Genomic DNA, 15,391 nt, shown 5'->3' with positions numbered 1-15,391 from the left:
CTGCGTAACCAGGTCTCCCGTTTCGTTCTGGAGAGGGCCCACATTTTCCCTTGTCTTCCTTTTATCCCCAATGTACCTATAGAATCTTTTCTTGTTGCCCTTGACGCCCCTGGCCAGATTTAATTCTATCAGGGCTTTAGTTTTCCTAACCTGATCCTTGGCTGCTCGGACAATTTCTCTGTATTCCTCCCAGGCTACCTGTCCTTGCTTCCACCCTCTGTAGGCTTCCTTTGTGTGTTGGAGTTTGTCCAGGAGCTCCTTGTTCATCCATGCAGGCCTCCTGGTGTTTTTGCCTGACTTCCTCTTTGTTGGGATGCATCGGTCCTGAGCTTGAAGGAGGTGGTCCTTGAATATTATCCAGCTTTCTTGGGCCCTTCTTCCCTCCAGGGCTTTGTCCCATGGCACGCTACCAAGCAGATCCCTGAAGAGGCCAAAGTCTGCTCTCCTGAAGTCCAGGGTAGTGAGCTTGCTGTGCGCCCTCCTCGGTGCCCTCAGGATCTTGAACTCCGCCACTTAGTGGTTGCTGCAGCCCAGGCTGCCCTTGAGCTTCACATTCCCCACCAGCCCCTTGTTGTTGGTGAGAACAAGGTCCAGCATGGCACCTCTCCTCGTTGGCTCCTCTACCACTTGGAGAAGGAAGTTATCATCGACGCATTCCAGGAACTTCCCAGATTGCTTATGCCCTGCTGTGTTGTCCCTCCAACAGATGTCGGGGTGTTTGAAGTCCCCCATGAGGACCAGGGCTTGTGAGCGTGAGGCTGCTCCTATCTGTCTGTAGAGCGCCTCATCGACTCGGTCTTCCTGGTCAGGTGGCCTGTAGCAGACCCCCACCATAATGTCACCTGTCCCTGCCTTCCCTTTAATTCTGACCCGAGTGCACCCTCAGCAAGTTTGCAGATGACACTAAGCTGAGTGGTGTGGTCGACACGCCAGCGGGATGCCATCCAGAGGGACCTGGACAAGCTGGAGAAGTGGGCCCGTGTGAACCTTACGAGGCTCAACAAGGCCAAGTGCGAGGTCCTGCACCTGGGTCAGGGCAACCCCGGTATCAATACAGGCTGGGGGATGAAGGGATTGAGAGCAGCCCTGCTGAGAAGGGCTTGGGGGTGCTGGTGGGTGAAAAGCTGGACATGAGCCAGCAATGTGCGCTCGCAGCCCAGAAGGCCAATCGTATCCTGGGCTGCATCCAAAGCAGCGTGGCCAGCAGGTCGAGGGAGGTGATTCTGCCCCTCTACTCTGCTCTGGTGAGACCCCACCTGGAGTACTGCGTCCAGCTCTGGAGCCCTCAGCATAAGAAAGACACGGACCTGTTGGATCGGGTCCAGAGGAGGGCCACAAAAATGATCAGGGGGATGGAACACCTCTCCTGTGAAGAAAGGCTGAGAGAGTTGGGGTTGTTCAGCCTGGAGAAGAGAAGGCTTTGGGGAGACCTTATTGCAGCCTCTCAGTACTTAAAGGGGGCTTATAAAAAAGATGGCGGCAAACTTCTTAGCAGGGCCTGTTGCGACAGGACAAGGGGGAATGGCTTTAAACTAAAGGGGGGTAGATTTAGACTCGATATAAGGAAGAAATTTTTTGCACTGAGGGTGGTGAAACACTGGCACAGGTTGCCCAGAGAGGTGGTGGATGCCCCATGCCTGGAAACATTCAAGGTCAGGTTGGCCGGGGCTCTGAGCAACCTGATCTAGTTGAAGATGTCCCTGCCCACGGCAGGGGGGTTGGACTAGATGACCTTTAGAGGTCCCTTCCAACCCAAACTATGCTATGATCCAGTGACGCATAGAGAAGATCATGCTGTCTGGTGTGCTTTAGAGTTGGTTAATTTCAAAAGCTTGTCTCTGTCCTGTGTCACTACACTCTACAGGTGGATCTTGACATAACTGGATCGATCTGTGTGGTTTAGCTGGGGAAGAAGGCGGCTAACTAGTAATTTATTTTGTTTTCTCTCTTTTTCATCTTTTAGTCATGTTTTCTGCTGACATATCTTTGTGTTAGCAATTCTTCATTGGAATTGCTTTAAAAGTGAGTAAGAATAAGTTGATATTTGTTTGGAATGAGATTTTATGCCACAATTCCTGAAGTTAGGTTTGGAATATGTTATCTCTTAGTGGCCTTAGAGTTTGTCTTTCAATAGGCCATGGCAGGCTTGTGACAAACCTCAATTAAAAAGAGGCATCCGATGGATCTAAGAAGATCTCAAAGCTGGTGACTGAATTAGCTGATCTGTCTTCATGAAACCCACCATGTGAGAACAGGTATTCTCTGGAAATGGTAGAAGCTAAGCTAAAAATGAAATGCATGGTGGGTAACAGAATTCTGGAATTTGTTGATATAGCAGGTTGTGTAAGGAATTCTTCAGGGAACGGGCAAGGATGTGCCTTCTAACATCCCATATGCAGTCTTTTGGGGGCATTGGAGGAGGAGGAAAGATACTGGAGAGAAATGGACTGCTGACAGTGCTCAGGTTTGCAGGTGCCTAACAAGCATCTTCCACCACTCATGAGCCAAATGGGCCATTGCTTTGACCTGGTAAGCCATTTTTAACATTCTTATAATTCTGTCTCAGTTCGACAGGAAAAAAAATTGAGAGGTTGCACTGGGAAGATGTGATGCTATATAGAGATGTGCAATGTCAGCAAATGTTTCACTGCTTTCATGATCTTACTAGTTTTGTCTGTGCTAGTTGGCCTCATTCACCTGATAAACACAGAGCACTATCTGACCACAGGTTAGCGTCTGCTCGGAAAGGAGAAGCCAGTTCTGGCACCCACTTCTGGCCCCTCTCATGAGTAAGGACAGGGGTCACTTACTTGCAGAAGTTGTGAAGATAATGGATTGCTTTCTGGGAACATGTATGCCTGACATGAGTTATTTGTGTGGGCAAATTGTACCTGGGCTGGGAAAATTTTGGCAAATGGGCAAAATTATACTGGATTTGACTCAGTAAAAGCGGAATGATTTAGACCTTTGGGTGGATCCCTAAATTGTTGACACTGCAAGTAATTATCCAGCCTAATTTTTTTTTAAAGGGTTTACCTGGAGACAAAGCCACCACTGAAGATGGAAGCCTGGGCTTTTGTCAGGCTATCTGAGAAATGGCTGCCCTCCTGACACTGGCAGAGCTACCCTGCAGAGCTGCTTGACAGTTGTCGTCCGTAATGCAAATTCATTTTGGGATAAACTTGCTTTTTCTTCTTGATTTCATTCACAATGGTTCTTGACATCTTTAACTATGAAACAAAAGAAAAAAAGCTCAGTTTGAACTGACAAGTAAATTGTTATATAACTTTCCAAACTCTTGGAGAGAGCTGTTGTAATTATACTCTGGGTTTTACTTTTTTATAGCTGTAAGTACTGATTCATATAACTCCGAAGTGAATTATATGTTTGAATTGTTTCTGTTACCTCTGGGCTTTGATGCAGTGCTCAATAAAGTCACTCTGTAATTATTTTGAAGTTGTGTATATTGTTACATGAACATCATGTTGCCAGAGCATCACCTCAGCAGTTAGTCACTCTACATTGTAAAATAAAATGTAATCCAATTAGCGTTTCATAAACCTCCAACTGCTGTTTTCCATCTTGTTTCTGCTAATATAATAGGAGCCTTCTTTTCAAGTCCCTCCTCTGCCACCATCTCTTATATCGTCTGAGTCTGTTGTGAGTATCGTGAGGGGAAAAGAAAGAAGTTCCTCTCTGAAAAAGTTTTCAATTTCTTGCATTTCTAGATCTGCCTGATACAAACTCAGGTCTCTGGAAGAAGTATTTCTTCTTCTAAGAAGTTACTTAGACATTTTCTAAAATGCAGAAAGCAGATTTGCAGCGTCCTAAGGGAACTGGTCACATTAAACAAATACTTGCTTATGTACCAAAAGCCTGTGTGCTGCATGGCTTTGTGTACTGGGCACACCCTCTGGTGTATTTAGGTGTGTAAGTGGAATGGTGACGTAAACAGACGAAACATGAGCAAAGCTTCAGCAGTGCATCCTTAAAGCTAGCCACATCCAGCAGTGCTGCAAGTGAAGTTTTGATTACCGTTAATGACTGTGTTCTTCTGAAGCGAGCTTTGAGCCTGTAGCGCTTATCTTGAATCTTGTCTGGTTTTACCTAAGTGCATTCAGATGTTTACTGAATCAAGGCATTGAGATACTGGCCTCCTTTAAGCTAAACAGTTGTCTGAAAATAATAGCCCTTTATTTCAGTTTTCTCTATCTGCAATGAGTATTTGCTTATGGTTTCTTTTTGGGGGTTGCCATGGTTATCTTCTGTGTGCAGAACAGAATTGTGCTATGTAGGAAGGTGAGTTTCAGAAACAAAGGTGAGAACTGGCCAAACTTGGTAGCAACTGTCATTTTTTTAGCTGGTAAAGTTGTTTGTACTTAGAATAGAGACTTTACAAAGGTCTGCTTTAATGTTGTTTCATTTTTTAAGAATGGTATTAATAAGATTCACCCAAAGTTACTGGCTAATCAAGTCAGGGATTTAATTAGAACTCGAATGTAATCTGGGTGCAGCAGAATTCCACTTGAAATGAATGAAGTACCAATGAAGAAAATATTTTGCTCGCTATATTGCAAAGTGCAACTCTGCTATGAAAATCAAAGCAGTTAATAATTATGAAGCATTTTTAAATGTTTCCATAGCCCTACAAAGTCTCATCATTTATCACATTTCCAGGATGCTAGGCAAACACGTGCTATATGTGCTCTTGCTTCTTCACTGGCACTTGTCAGTGTCTACTTAGCATTTCTCTTGAAGACTTTCACATACTTGCACAGCAAAGTATGCCAAAAGTGTATGTCTGCGCAGAGGAGAAACTCCCATTCCACAAGTTCAGTGTTGTTTTGTGGAGAATGCTGCAGGGCTGTGGCAAATACTGATGCTGGTTTTTGTTATGCAAAGAAATGAATCAAAAAGGGGACAATCTAGAACATGGCTCCTCTGTGTTCTTGCATAAGAAAAACTTTAATGATGGTGTCCCTGGTGTTATAATCAACATAATAAAATGTGTTCAAATGTTACATTAGCAGTTGTTTTGGAAAAGGTTAGCTATAGCTGTAGCACAGACATGTTAAATTCATCACCTTTGGAGTTCTCTAATCGTTGAGGCTGGGATTTTGCATTTCATAGGAAGCAAGGCTTCTGAAGGAAAGATTGATAAGGAATAAGGGGGCTAGGTTTCTCATAGAAAACTCTATAAAAACGTTACAAAACAGTAAGACTTGGTGTGTTATGTGGGTTTTGTATGAGCATTGGGAGGCCAATGTTTACTTGCTGAATCAGCAGATGTGTTGTCCTGGAACTTGGAAAGCTTAACCGAGGCCATGATCACCAAATACCTACCCCCTCCCCAGGTAATTTGGAAAATGATGGCTTCCATGTTTATGTTGCAGTGAAGGATATCTTAAAGATTGCAACCAGTAACAATAGTAATGTTCGTTTGGTCGTGAAGTGTAACATTGATAGCAAAGCGCCAGTATGTTCCCATTATATGTAAGGGAATCCAGATTTTTTCCTTTTATTTTTTTTTTTATTCTAGTGTGCAGTCCTCTTTGAAAGTAATCTGAAGGGTTGCCTGGGAATCATTTTGCTTCCCTGATGAAGATCTACTAGCTGTTCAAATACCATGAGAAGTGCCAGAAGCCCATGTGCCTCATCTGACTGCTTTTATGTTAGAAAACCTTCTGCTGGGAGAACATGATTGCATCAACAGCAGAAGTAACTATAGGTTGATACACACCATCACTTCGGCATGTGAGCCGTTCCTTGCGCTGAACACGTCGCCTGGAACCCAGGTGCAGTCCCTGTGTTGGGAAACATTTTGTGCCGTCGTCTTAATAGAAAAATGAGCTTTCCGTAAGTGGCTGCCATATATGCACTGCTGTGGATGAATATCTGAGCTCCTGACTATGTTAGCCAATTTAAAAGGCTTGAAAACAGATTGCTCTTGGCCTATATTATCAGATGCTGCTGCTATATGCTATACGCCAAATACTTGTCTAGTGCGATAGTGTGACTTCAGAATGCCTTTTACTGAAAGAATAGGCCATGGATATCATCCAGGAACAAAACAAGGCTGCATCCAGTGTACTTCAAGACAGTGAATTACTACTCGCTTGTTCTGGTTTCCTGGGGAGGGGAGCATGGTGCAAGAGTTAGCGTGGGCTGGAGACCGTTCCCGGGGGGCAGGTTGGATGTGGCTGTTCTGTTTTGAGGTTTAGTGAACATTACCTGTATGGAGGTGATCAGACTGTGCCAGTTGGCCTCCAGGCCACCTGTGGCCCCCGTGTTGTTTATTCCATAAGTAAGTACCTAGCCAGTGGCATGATTTGTTCTCTGAGTCTCTTTGGAAGATTCATGTTTATATTTGAAATTGAAACAGTTGATTAATTCTAGCTCTGTACAACTGGTGGTTGGTTGGGGTTTTTTTCTTTTTAAGCTGAAGTTTTGCAATTCGAGCATTCCTCTTGTGTTACGTCAACTTCACTTTGAGTTGCCAAACTGTGGTGCATATTCACTCCTCTTCATTCTTTGTGCTTTGTGTGGGAGGAGGTCAACTAAAGCTGACTATTTGCATTGAGGTTACAAACAGCAAGCTTAAGCCCACCATCATCTTCACTAGAAGACATCAGCAGTGGCTTAGTGTTTCTGGAGTAGCTACCAATCTGCACTGTTACGTTAAACTGGATCATGAGAGGGAAATCTCAGCTTGCCACCTCCTGAGCCATGTGTTTCTCCTCTAAAGAGCTTCTAGCTTGCTGGTGGAAGTGAATGCTTCTGACCTGGGCAGGGCCCTAGAAATTCTCCTGTATGTATCTGTTGGCTTACAGTCAAAACATGCTGTGATTCAGAGGTACATAGAAACAAAAATACCAATATACTGACTCCATTTTTTTTCAATCTTTATTTAGGTACTTCCTTTCCCCAGCCAGGTGGTCTACAACAGAGTTGGAAAGTGTGGGAGTCGAACTGTGGTTTTGCTTTTGAGAATTTTATCAGAGAAACATGGATTCAACCTGGTTACATCTGACATCCATAACAAAACAAGACTGACCAAAAATGAACAGGTAAGTTACTCCTGCTCGTCTTAGATCCTGTTTTCTTATTATGTTTGTGAAACTCAGAAACAAAGGATTTTGGTAGCAGAAATCGTACTGAAAAGGTGTACTGCTACTTTGACCTGAGTAATCAGCCCGAATTCATCATCCTCTAAGTGGCTTCAGTTAATAGAAGAAATGGGTGGTAGAGCCAAGAGCAACACGATGTGGAAGCTAACCAGAAAAACTAAATTCCAGTGAGCCAGCTCTTGAATTTAGTCAGCATAGCAGTTAGTCTAGCAGAGAGGCAAGAAGGGTTAGTACAAGTGAAGTTAGGTGCTAACAGCTTCTGGGGCCTGTATTAATGTATCTGCAGGGCGCAGCCATTTATCATATAAGCGGGCCAGCTTATTCAGACCTAGCTTGGGTCTCTTCAAGCAGAGCAGGAGTAAATAATAGCCAACAGGGTTGGGGTTTTTTTTGCTCACTTTCTTACTTCACTTCTAGTAATCACTTGCTTCAAAAAGTTGTTTCCCAGGGCGATGCTAACTCATGTTGCTATAATCTTGAGACGTCCTTGATCCTATCTCAGCCTCTTGCTCATCTACTTTTTTCACGTTATCACACAACCCTCACTAAAGCAAGTAAAAATACCACATGAAACCTCTTTACCTGTGCACTGCTTTTCACATTCCCTTAAAGTTGTAGAGGGCTTTATTTTTGCAGCTTTGATTACACAAAAGATCCAGTTATTTAAATTCCCTTGTATTTAGGGTAACCGTGTACCTTCTGTGAGTATCACTGCCATCAGTAAGTATTGATGCAAGTGATACAAAAAGCCTCAGACTCCAAAGTGTACAGATGTAGTCAGATGCCGTACACATGACTGCGTTGCCCACAGCTGCTATTTTGATCTGCTGATCAGGTGAATGCCACAATAACTGCCTGCGTCACTCCTAGGAATAGCAGCCTGCGAACCACAAAAGGATGTGTGCGATGATCAAAATACAGACGTGGGCCTGCCAGTGGCACTGTGCTGTGATTGGGAGTGATTTATTTGTAGCCTGTTTATGAGCATAAGTTTGTTATTTTAGCAATTCATTCCAAATGGAAATTCGGGAGCAGATATTACTCCTGTGGGTCCTACCTTCCTGCCTTCCAAGGTGGCCATCGGGGTCCCTCTGGCAGCCAGCTCACCTAACCCTACATGGTGCTCAAGTTCAGCCCGAGGCGGGGACCGGCTGGCCAGGGCTGCCACGCCAACCCAAAGGCTTCTGTGCACAGCTAGGTACGACACCCCGGTGAAAGGCTGTGGGGGGAGGACAGTGACCCCCCAGTGCCCTTGCCCGTGGCCAAGAGAAGGGGCAGAGCCCTGGGCTGCAGCTACTGCAGCATCCCTCTGTGTATCCCACCAGCAGCACCATGGAGCCTGGGGAGTTCGCAGAATGGTCCCGTCAGGTCGGGGTCAGACTACCCTGTGCTACACAGCCTGCCTGGTTAGTTTTTCTTCTTAACTGTTGGATATGGGATAGGGGATTTCTGTGGGTATGACTGCTTTTGTGTTTCCGGTTGTTTGGGTTTTGTTCTGACTATGTCCTTCATCGAGTTTCACTGCTGATTGGGGGACACATCATAAAACCTAAAAACCTTTCAGGTGTTAATAATCACCAGCTTTCACCCTCATCAGCTACTTTGTTTCAGTTCTGTTCTGCCTTTCTCTGGTAGGTGGATTGTCCTTTATTAAACATGATGCAAGATCACATCTCAACAGTCTTCTGTGCTTTAGTCCAGCATGTGGAGATTCCACAGAGGCCCAGACTTATTTTTGATGCAACCAATACAATGACAGAGGATAAATATCTGCGTTACTTTTTGCACTCTAGAAGCTGTTAGGTTGTTAGACAGCGAATGTGCTGGAACACAGATGGTGCTGGATGTATCGCTACAGAGCTGATGATTTACTCTATAGATTGCCCTACTATAATTTTGAGTCTCTATTTTAATTTATGGCTTATTTACATAGTTACAATAGGTTCATAATTTAATGAGTACTTTTGCTGAAAAGTGCCTTTGATAGCCAGGAAACATGCCTGGAGACAGTAACTGTTCTGTTGTTCAGGGTATTTTTAGTTGTCTTCTAATTTTTTATGAGCAGAATATGAAAAAATAAATTATTTCTCCCACCTTTAATGTGGTGTACATAAGAGGAAGTTAAGAGAATGGATGGTCTCAGGCTCAGGCATTGTAACAAGAAAAGAGAGCTGGGCTGGCCTGTAGGCTCCCAGCGTGAGCTTGGGCTTTGCACTCGAGATGGTAAGTCTCTCTTCCTTCTGTCATTTGTCTGTCCTGTGTTTGGTTAAAGCCCTGATCCAGCCAAGACTTTTCTGTAAATATTTAGCTTATGCAGTCTGCTGTTGTTAAATAAAGTTAAACATGTAGGTGTTCTTAATGACTGCGGAGATTGCACGTAACTGGAATCCATATTCTCATTGCCTTTTCCACTCTCCTTCCTACTAAGAAATTTTCCCAAATTATGTTGTGCCTGCTTGCAATTAGAAGTGCAGCCTTTGAACGTCTATGGGCATAAAGGAGTGAGTTCTGGAAACAGATGAGTTAATCTGTGCCTTAGCATTTGCTATAATATTTCCAAGTAAATTAAATATAGAAAATAATATGTAGTATTCTTGTATACAAGGTCAATCTAATTGATGTGGCTTTAAAATGACACACGTACTGTTGCAAAATGAATTCTTCCTCTTCCCTGAGTTCCCCCCCCCCCATTTTTTTGCATTCAGAGAAGTAAGAATAAGTATACTTATAGATATGCAAATACTGATCACATATGGGAGTAATTGATATTTTATCAACATATCGTTTCCCTCTACCACCCATCCTTATGGCTGTGCAGATAGCTTTATATATAATTCCAGTTTAACACACTAAAAATCCATCACTAATTTTTCTTAAATGCTCTTAAAGACAGAAAATTGGTCATAGCAGCTTCGGGAGTGTAAGAAATTCTTGAAACCATTCCAAATTTTTGAAAGCTGAAAATGAAGATCTAGTCTCATTCCTGTGAGTTGTGAGTTGTTTATGGAAATGAATACCGAGATGAAAGTGATATACCAAATACCTGTAGATACTTGTGCCTCCTGGACCCTACATGCCTTCAGTAGAAACCAAAACCAGTAGAAGAAAGTAAACAACTCAAAAGAAAGACAGATACAGAGAAATTCTTGTCCTATTTGTATCAACGTTAGTGGAGACCGTAGTGTCATCCAGCTGACCTCTCTTGAAAAATCCCAGTTGCCTCACCATTTTTATACATTTTGACCTTGAATTTTCTCCCAGTGAAATACAGGAGCTTAAAAAAGTAGTGACATTCTGGCTGTGTCTGGGCAGGATTATTTTCTGGTTATTTTTTTGTTCCCAGTACAATTTACCTATTGCAAATCTCGAACCAAACGGGACTGCTCTGAGCAGGCAGTGCAGGCGGATGGCCGTTTCCAGAAGAGGGAAAGAAGGTGTCCTCTCTCACAAGTCTGAGTTGAGTTTCTGTGCAGGAACAACGCTGTGGCTGGAGCAAAGCCATCCTCCACGTTTCTTCCCTTTTGGGGAGGGCCCCATCCAGTCTCCCGGAGTCATTTCACTGTGCCATCTGCTGGATTGTTATTTACAATGCAGCAACAACCGAGTACAAACACATGGATGATGCTGAGCCATTACGGTTTGATTTCTTCAGTATGGCCAGCTGAGATCCTACAGTGGTAGTGTAGGATAATAGACAAGGAAAAACCTTTCCCCTTGGAGTTTTGCCTCTTGGTATTCTTGCTCAGGCGGACTTTAAGATTTAAAAATAGCTTATGATTTACAGGATTGCCTCTGCTTGCAGATCTGGTCTTGTTTAAAGGTCCTCTTTAAAAGTCAATGCAGAAAATGAGTTTTGGAGAAAAATTTAGAATAAAAGCTTAAGCAAGGAGTCACAGTGGTAGAAAGATGTTATGCTAGGGAGCAAATTGGCATTTAGGCTAAAGACTGATGCTTGCAATTAATTGGTGTTGGGTGGGAGGTGGAATTGGTTTGGGTTTTTCATGGCCATGTAGTTTATCTTTAAATCCCAGATACTTCTGTCAATGGCAGAGCTATGCCCTGGGCTCCACTGGTGGATGCAAGCATGTGGGCACAGGGTGCCACCACCTGCCTCTCTCCACATGCCTTTGTGTCCTGACATTTCCCTCTCCCTGGCTCATTGTTTAGCAGCATTAACTCTCTGGTGCAATTTAGTTAATTTCAAAAGCAAATTACTATCTCTTTCAGCACTGTCTCAGTGAAACAACTAAAAGTTAACTCCCACAGGAGAGCTTGGGGCAGCAGCAAGAAAGAGGAATAGCTCTTTACGGGCCCTTATTGTAGTGGGCATGTGCTCCTTCCAGTCTCCCCCAGATATTTTTATAGCTTCTCCCTCCAAACATGGATGTGTTCTGGTTCATATCTTCCCTAACGGTGTTTGCCAGGGTAGTTTAGCTTCTGCTGCTTATGCTTTTTCATCTCTTTTCAAACTTAGGTTGGTTTAAGACCATCTCCCAGATGATCTGTCCTTGTATGTATATCTCTCTCCCGCATCACCCATTCCATCCAAAGGTACTTGCTTTTCTCAGCTCTCATCTTCTGCTCACTATTCCTCTCTGTGGGTGCTCTACACTAATCAACTTGTAAAAAAACCAACCAACCAAACAAGCAAAAAAACCCCACAACACAAAACCCAGACAAAAAAACCACCAAACCCAACAAAAAAAAAACCACTAGAGACCTTACTCTTCTGGGAGACATTGGAAGATATTATTATTTATTATGTAACATAATCTTAAAAGGAGGGCTGATCACTAGGTATTCCTGACCACTGTATTTGGCTTGTTAGGCTGAAATCAGTTCAGCACAGTGGGATCAGAGAGAGAGAGAGGGGCCCATGGGAAATACGGCCACAATTTGCATGTGGCCGTGAGCCATTACAGTTATTTATTTTTCCCTCCTGACATCTGTGTGTTGTTTCTGTTGAGCATTTCTTACCCTTTTGGCAGGGTTTTTAAAAGAATGTTTTTTGCTTGTTTGTTCGTATGCACATTGTAGCTCTGTCCACATCTGCTTACAAGTCCAGTTGATCATTAAGTGTCTAAATATGAAGATACTTTAAGTCAAAACAAAATTCTGTGTCTGCTTTGGAGTAAGCTATTATCATAGCTCAAGAGATTGATTTTGGTAGCAAGAGATTAAAAAAAAGCCAGGAGCCAGATGCTGTCCTGCTCTCTGTGCATCTTCCCAGACTCTCTTTGCTCCTGAGGCAGAAGTGCCCCTGGTAGTCCGGCAGCAGGTTGAGATGAGCCTGACACTGACATCGGGTGAAGCGCAATGGGAAATGTGGTGTTGGTGGTATAATGTGAATCAGCCTGGCGCTAGCAAATGGGTAGCAGCCACAGGGTGAGCTGAGGGGCAAGGGAGGCTTGCATGGTACTTTGTAGCACTCACGTGTACTCACACACACATGTTTATCTAGCAGTATTATATTAAAGCTGCCTGTCTTTTTAAACTCAGTGGGATTACTTTGTATGGGTATACTATCTTTACATCTCCATATTTATACTCTAATGATGGGGTTTTGTTTATTCCCAGATGGAATTACAGTGGTGACCGTAGTGGCATGAATAGAGTTTTTATCCCATATCAATAACTTCCTTCTGCCATCTTCCTTCTTTCATTCATGCAGATACAGTAACACGGGTAAAATGCCAATATAACATAAAGCTTCATACAGTTGTGAAAATTTCACTTCTCCTGTAACTCGTCTGGGTAAAAAAAAAAAAAAAGGTGGCAATTGATACATCTGATACCCAGCCTCTAGAGTCTCCCCTTGTTTCATTCTGCAAGGTGAATGAATATAATTTTTTAGCAGAGAGAGTTATCAGTCCTAAAGAAGTGTCGACTTACTTGGTTTGCTAGGAAACCTTTTGTCTCTTTAGAGCATTAACAAACAATTCTCAATTACTTTGTGCCAATTATTGCAAAGTTTCCTGGGCTTTCTAATTCTGGTCTGGGCAAGCTCTGTTCTTCAGGTTTATGAATTTCTTGCTCGTAGCATTTATATTGTACTGAAGGAGCTGTATAAAGACCTGTTTGTGCTTGAATCAAACAGTCTAGAGTCCAGATATGACTGACTGAAGCAGGGGGGCTATTCCCTTCCTGCCCTTTTTTTTTTTTTTTTAATAACACATCTCTCTGTTTTCTCTTCTTTCTCTTTTCCTTTCATATCATCTTTCTTTTGGTGGTCTCCTCTTCTTTACGTTCCATTCCCTTGGGTTTACAGCCTTTCTCAGACCTAATATGCCTTGATATACAAGGTCTATATCTAATATGCCTTGATGTACTTGAAATAGTTTGACAGGAAAAGGCCCATTCTGAGAGGATGGACAAACTGAACTTTTCGCTTCAGTGCTCATCGTACGTGTATGTGTATAAAATTGTTGAAGGCAGAGGAAAAGTAGGGAAAAGCGTATTAGTCTGTGCACTTTTTTATTTGGTCCTAGAAGTTAAATGGCTACAGCTTGTGTTGTCTGAAAGAAGGTGGCAGGTTATGTGTCCTAGGAAAAAAATGGAGAATGAAAGACGGATGAGAAGCAGTAAAATGTGACAGACAGTGTAAAAACCATGGCAAAATATCATTATATTGAAACTGGGAAATAAAAGGAAAAAAAATTGACAGTTGCTGTCCCTTAAATGTAGTTTAATATTTGTTATGGCACGGACATCATTTTCTACCATGCTCTTCAGGCTTTTACTGCAGTAACTCATCACATGCCAGTCAGTTTATCTTGACCACATAACAGGCTGGACCCCATGTTTTTCCTTTTTTTGTCTATGTCAGCTATAACATTCAAGTTTTAAGAAATAGAAGGTTTTTTTTAATTAATGTCCCCTTAATGGTGTTTAAATTTAGTGTATGAATTGATATGACTCAAAGCAGAATGTTTGGTTCACCTTCTCTTATCTTTTTTTTTTCAGTTTATGAATTTTTGTTACTTTCTGTATTACTTTCTACTCCTAATTTGTAAAATCAATAAACCTATCATTTCAAATGCATTTGTGTTCAGTGTCCGTAATAGAGCCTGCATTTGAGCACAGAACAGAAAATCTGAAAATAAATCTTAGGAAATTAATAGTAAGGAAGCAAAATTAACCAGGACATCTCCACTCTCAATCATGATGCTCCACTAGACACTTTCTGTTTCCTCTAGATCATAGCTGGAGCTCAGCTTACACAACATAGATATTCATATCCATGGTGCGCAGTCTTCAATATATGCTGTTTACATTATTCCATTTTAGTGACCTGAAAACTTAAACCATTTATTTTCTTAAAAAAATTAAAATGCGGTGAATGTGCCTGAACTAGAACGTGGCACCATCTTTCTAAACGTGCCCATTTGATTTGTGCTCTCAATTTGCTGTAATAGTAAAAGGAATGGCAAGTGCCAATTTCTGTATTGAAACAGGCGGATCATTCAGTGTTTTGCAAATGTTGGCAGTTTTTATTGTTATATGAAAATGGTCATTGGCTCAGCTCCCACTTTCTGTTACAGTTTCAGACACTTTACATTTTGGCATTCTTGTGAATAGAGCCAGTGTCTTCAGAGGGCAGCTGCCACTTGCAAAGCTCTAGTGCAGATTTAGTCAGGGTTTAGATTTTACCTTTAGTTTATGCCTTTCCTTAAACTGATACCCACTTTTGGAAGTACATAAGCTCCATGAGAGCAAGGTGGTGTCTGCAGCTTAACCTTTCTTGCTTAGACATGAAATAGTAGTTGTGCTATCTTGATGACGGTGTTTCGGAGGGATGGTGGGGAAGGAGTTCCTGAGTAATTCAGACTTGAAAATTACATCATCATATGTTGTTTGAGAGTTATGTTTGTCTCAAAATGTGCATTGATGTAACATGGAAAATTTGATTTGTTAATTCTTTTTAGATGGAATTGATTAAAAACATAAGCACTGCTGAGCAGCCATATTTATTCACTAGACATGTTCATTTCCTCAACTTCTCAAGGTAAGGCATTTTTTCAGTTAAAAATCTTTTTCATTGATTTCTATTAACGGTAATACATAGAACATTTTCCCTCCTTTTTTATATATAAACAATACAGTGTACTTTTTTTTTTCCCCTCCTTTCTGGCACTGGAAGTCACATTCATAAGTTGGGGTGTTTTTTTCCTGCGCTCTCTTTGCTACAGAATAGTTATGTACAGTATGTTTGTGAAAAGCCAGGGTCTTATTGCATGCCTTTGCCTCCGAGATGATCTTGGGTT

General features: G+C 42.3%; 1 protein-coding gene across 1 annotated transcript in view; it reads left to right on the top strand.

The window, feature by feature from the left end:
* The window catches only part of UST (uronyl 2-sulfotransferase), a 172,180-nt gene that overhangs the window by 78,143 nt on the left and 78,646 nt on the right, over positions 1–15,391 (top strand). The window contains exons 3-4 of the mRNA XM_076333885.1: positions 6,912–7,067; positions 15,053–15,132. Of these exons, the coding sequence (XP_076190000.1) occupies positions 6,912–7,067; positions 15,053–15,132 (236 nt within the window). The remainder of the gene's footprint in view (positions 1–6,911; positions 7,068–15,052; positions 15,133–15,391) is intronic.

The sequence above is a fragment of the Aptenodytes patagonicus genome, chromosome 3 (assembly GCF_965638725.1).
Source record: "Aptenodytes patagonicus chromosome 3, bAptPat1.pri.cur, whole genome shotgun sequence".
NCBI lineage: Eukaryota > Metazoa > Chordata > Aves > Sphenisciformes > Spheniscidae > Aptenodytes > Aptenodytes patagonicus.
This window is presented reverse-complemented; position numbering and strand designations above follow the sequence as displayed.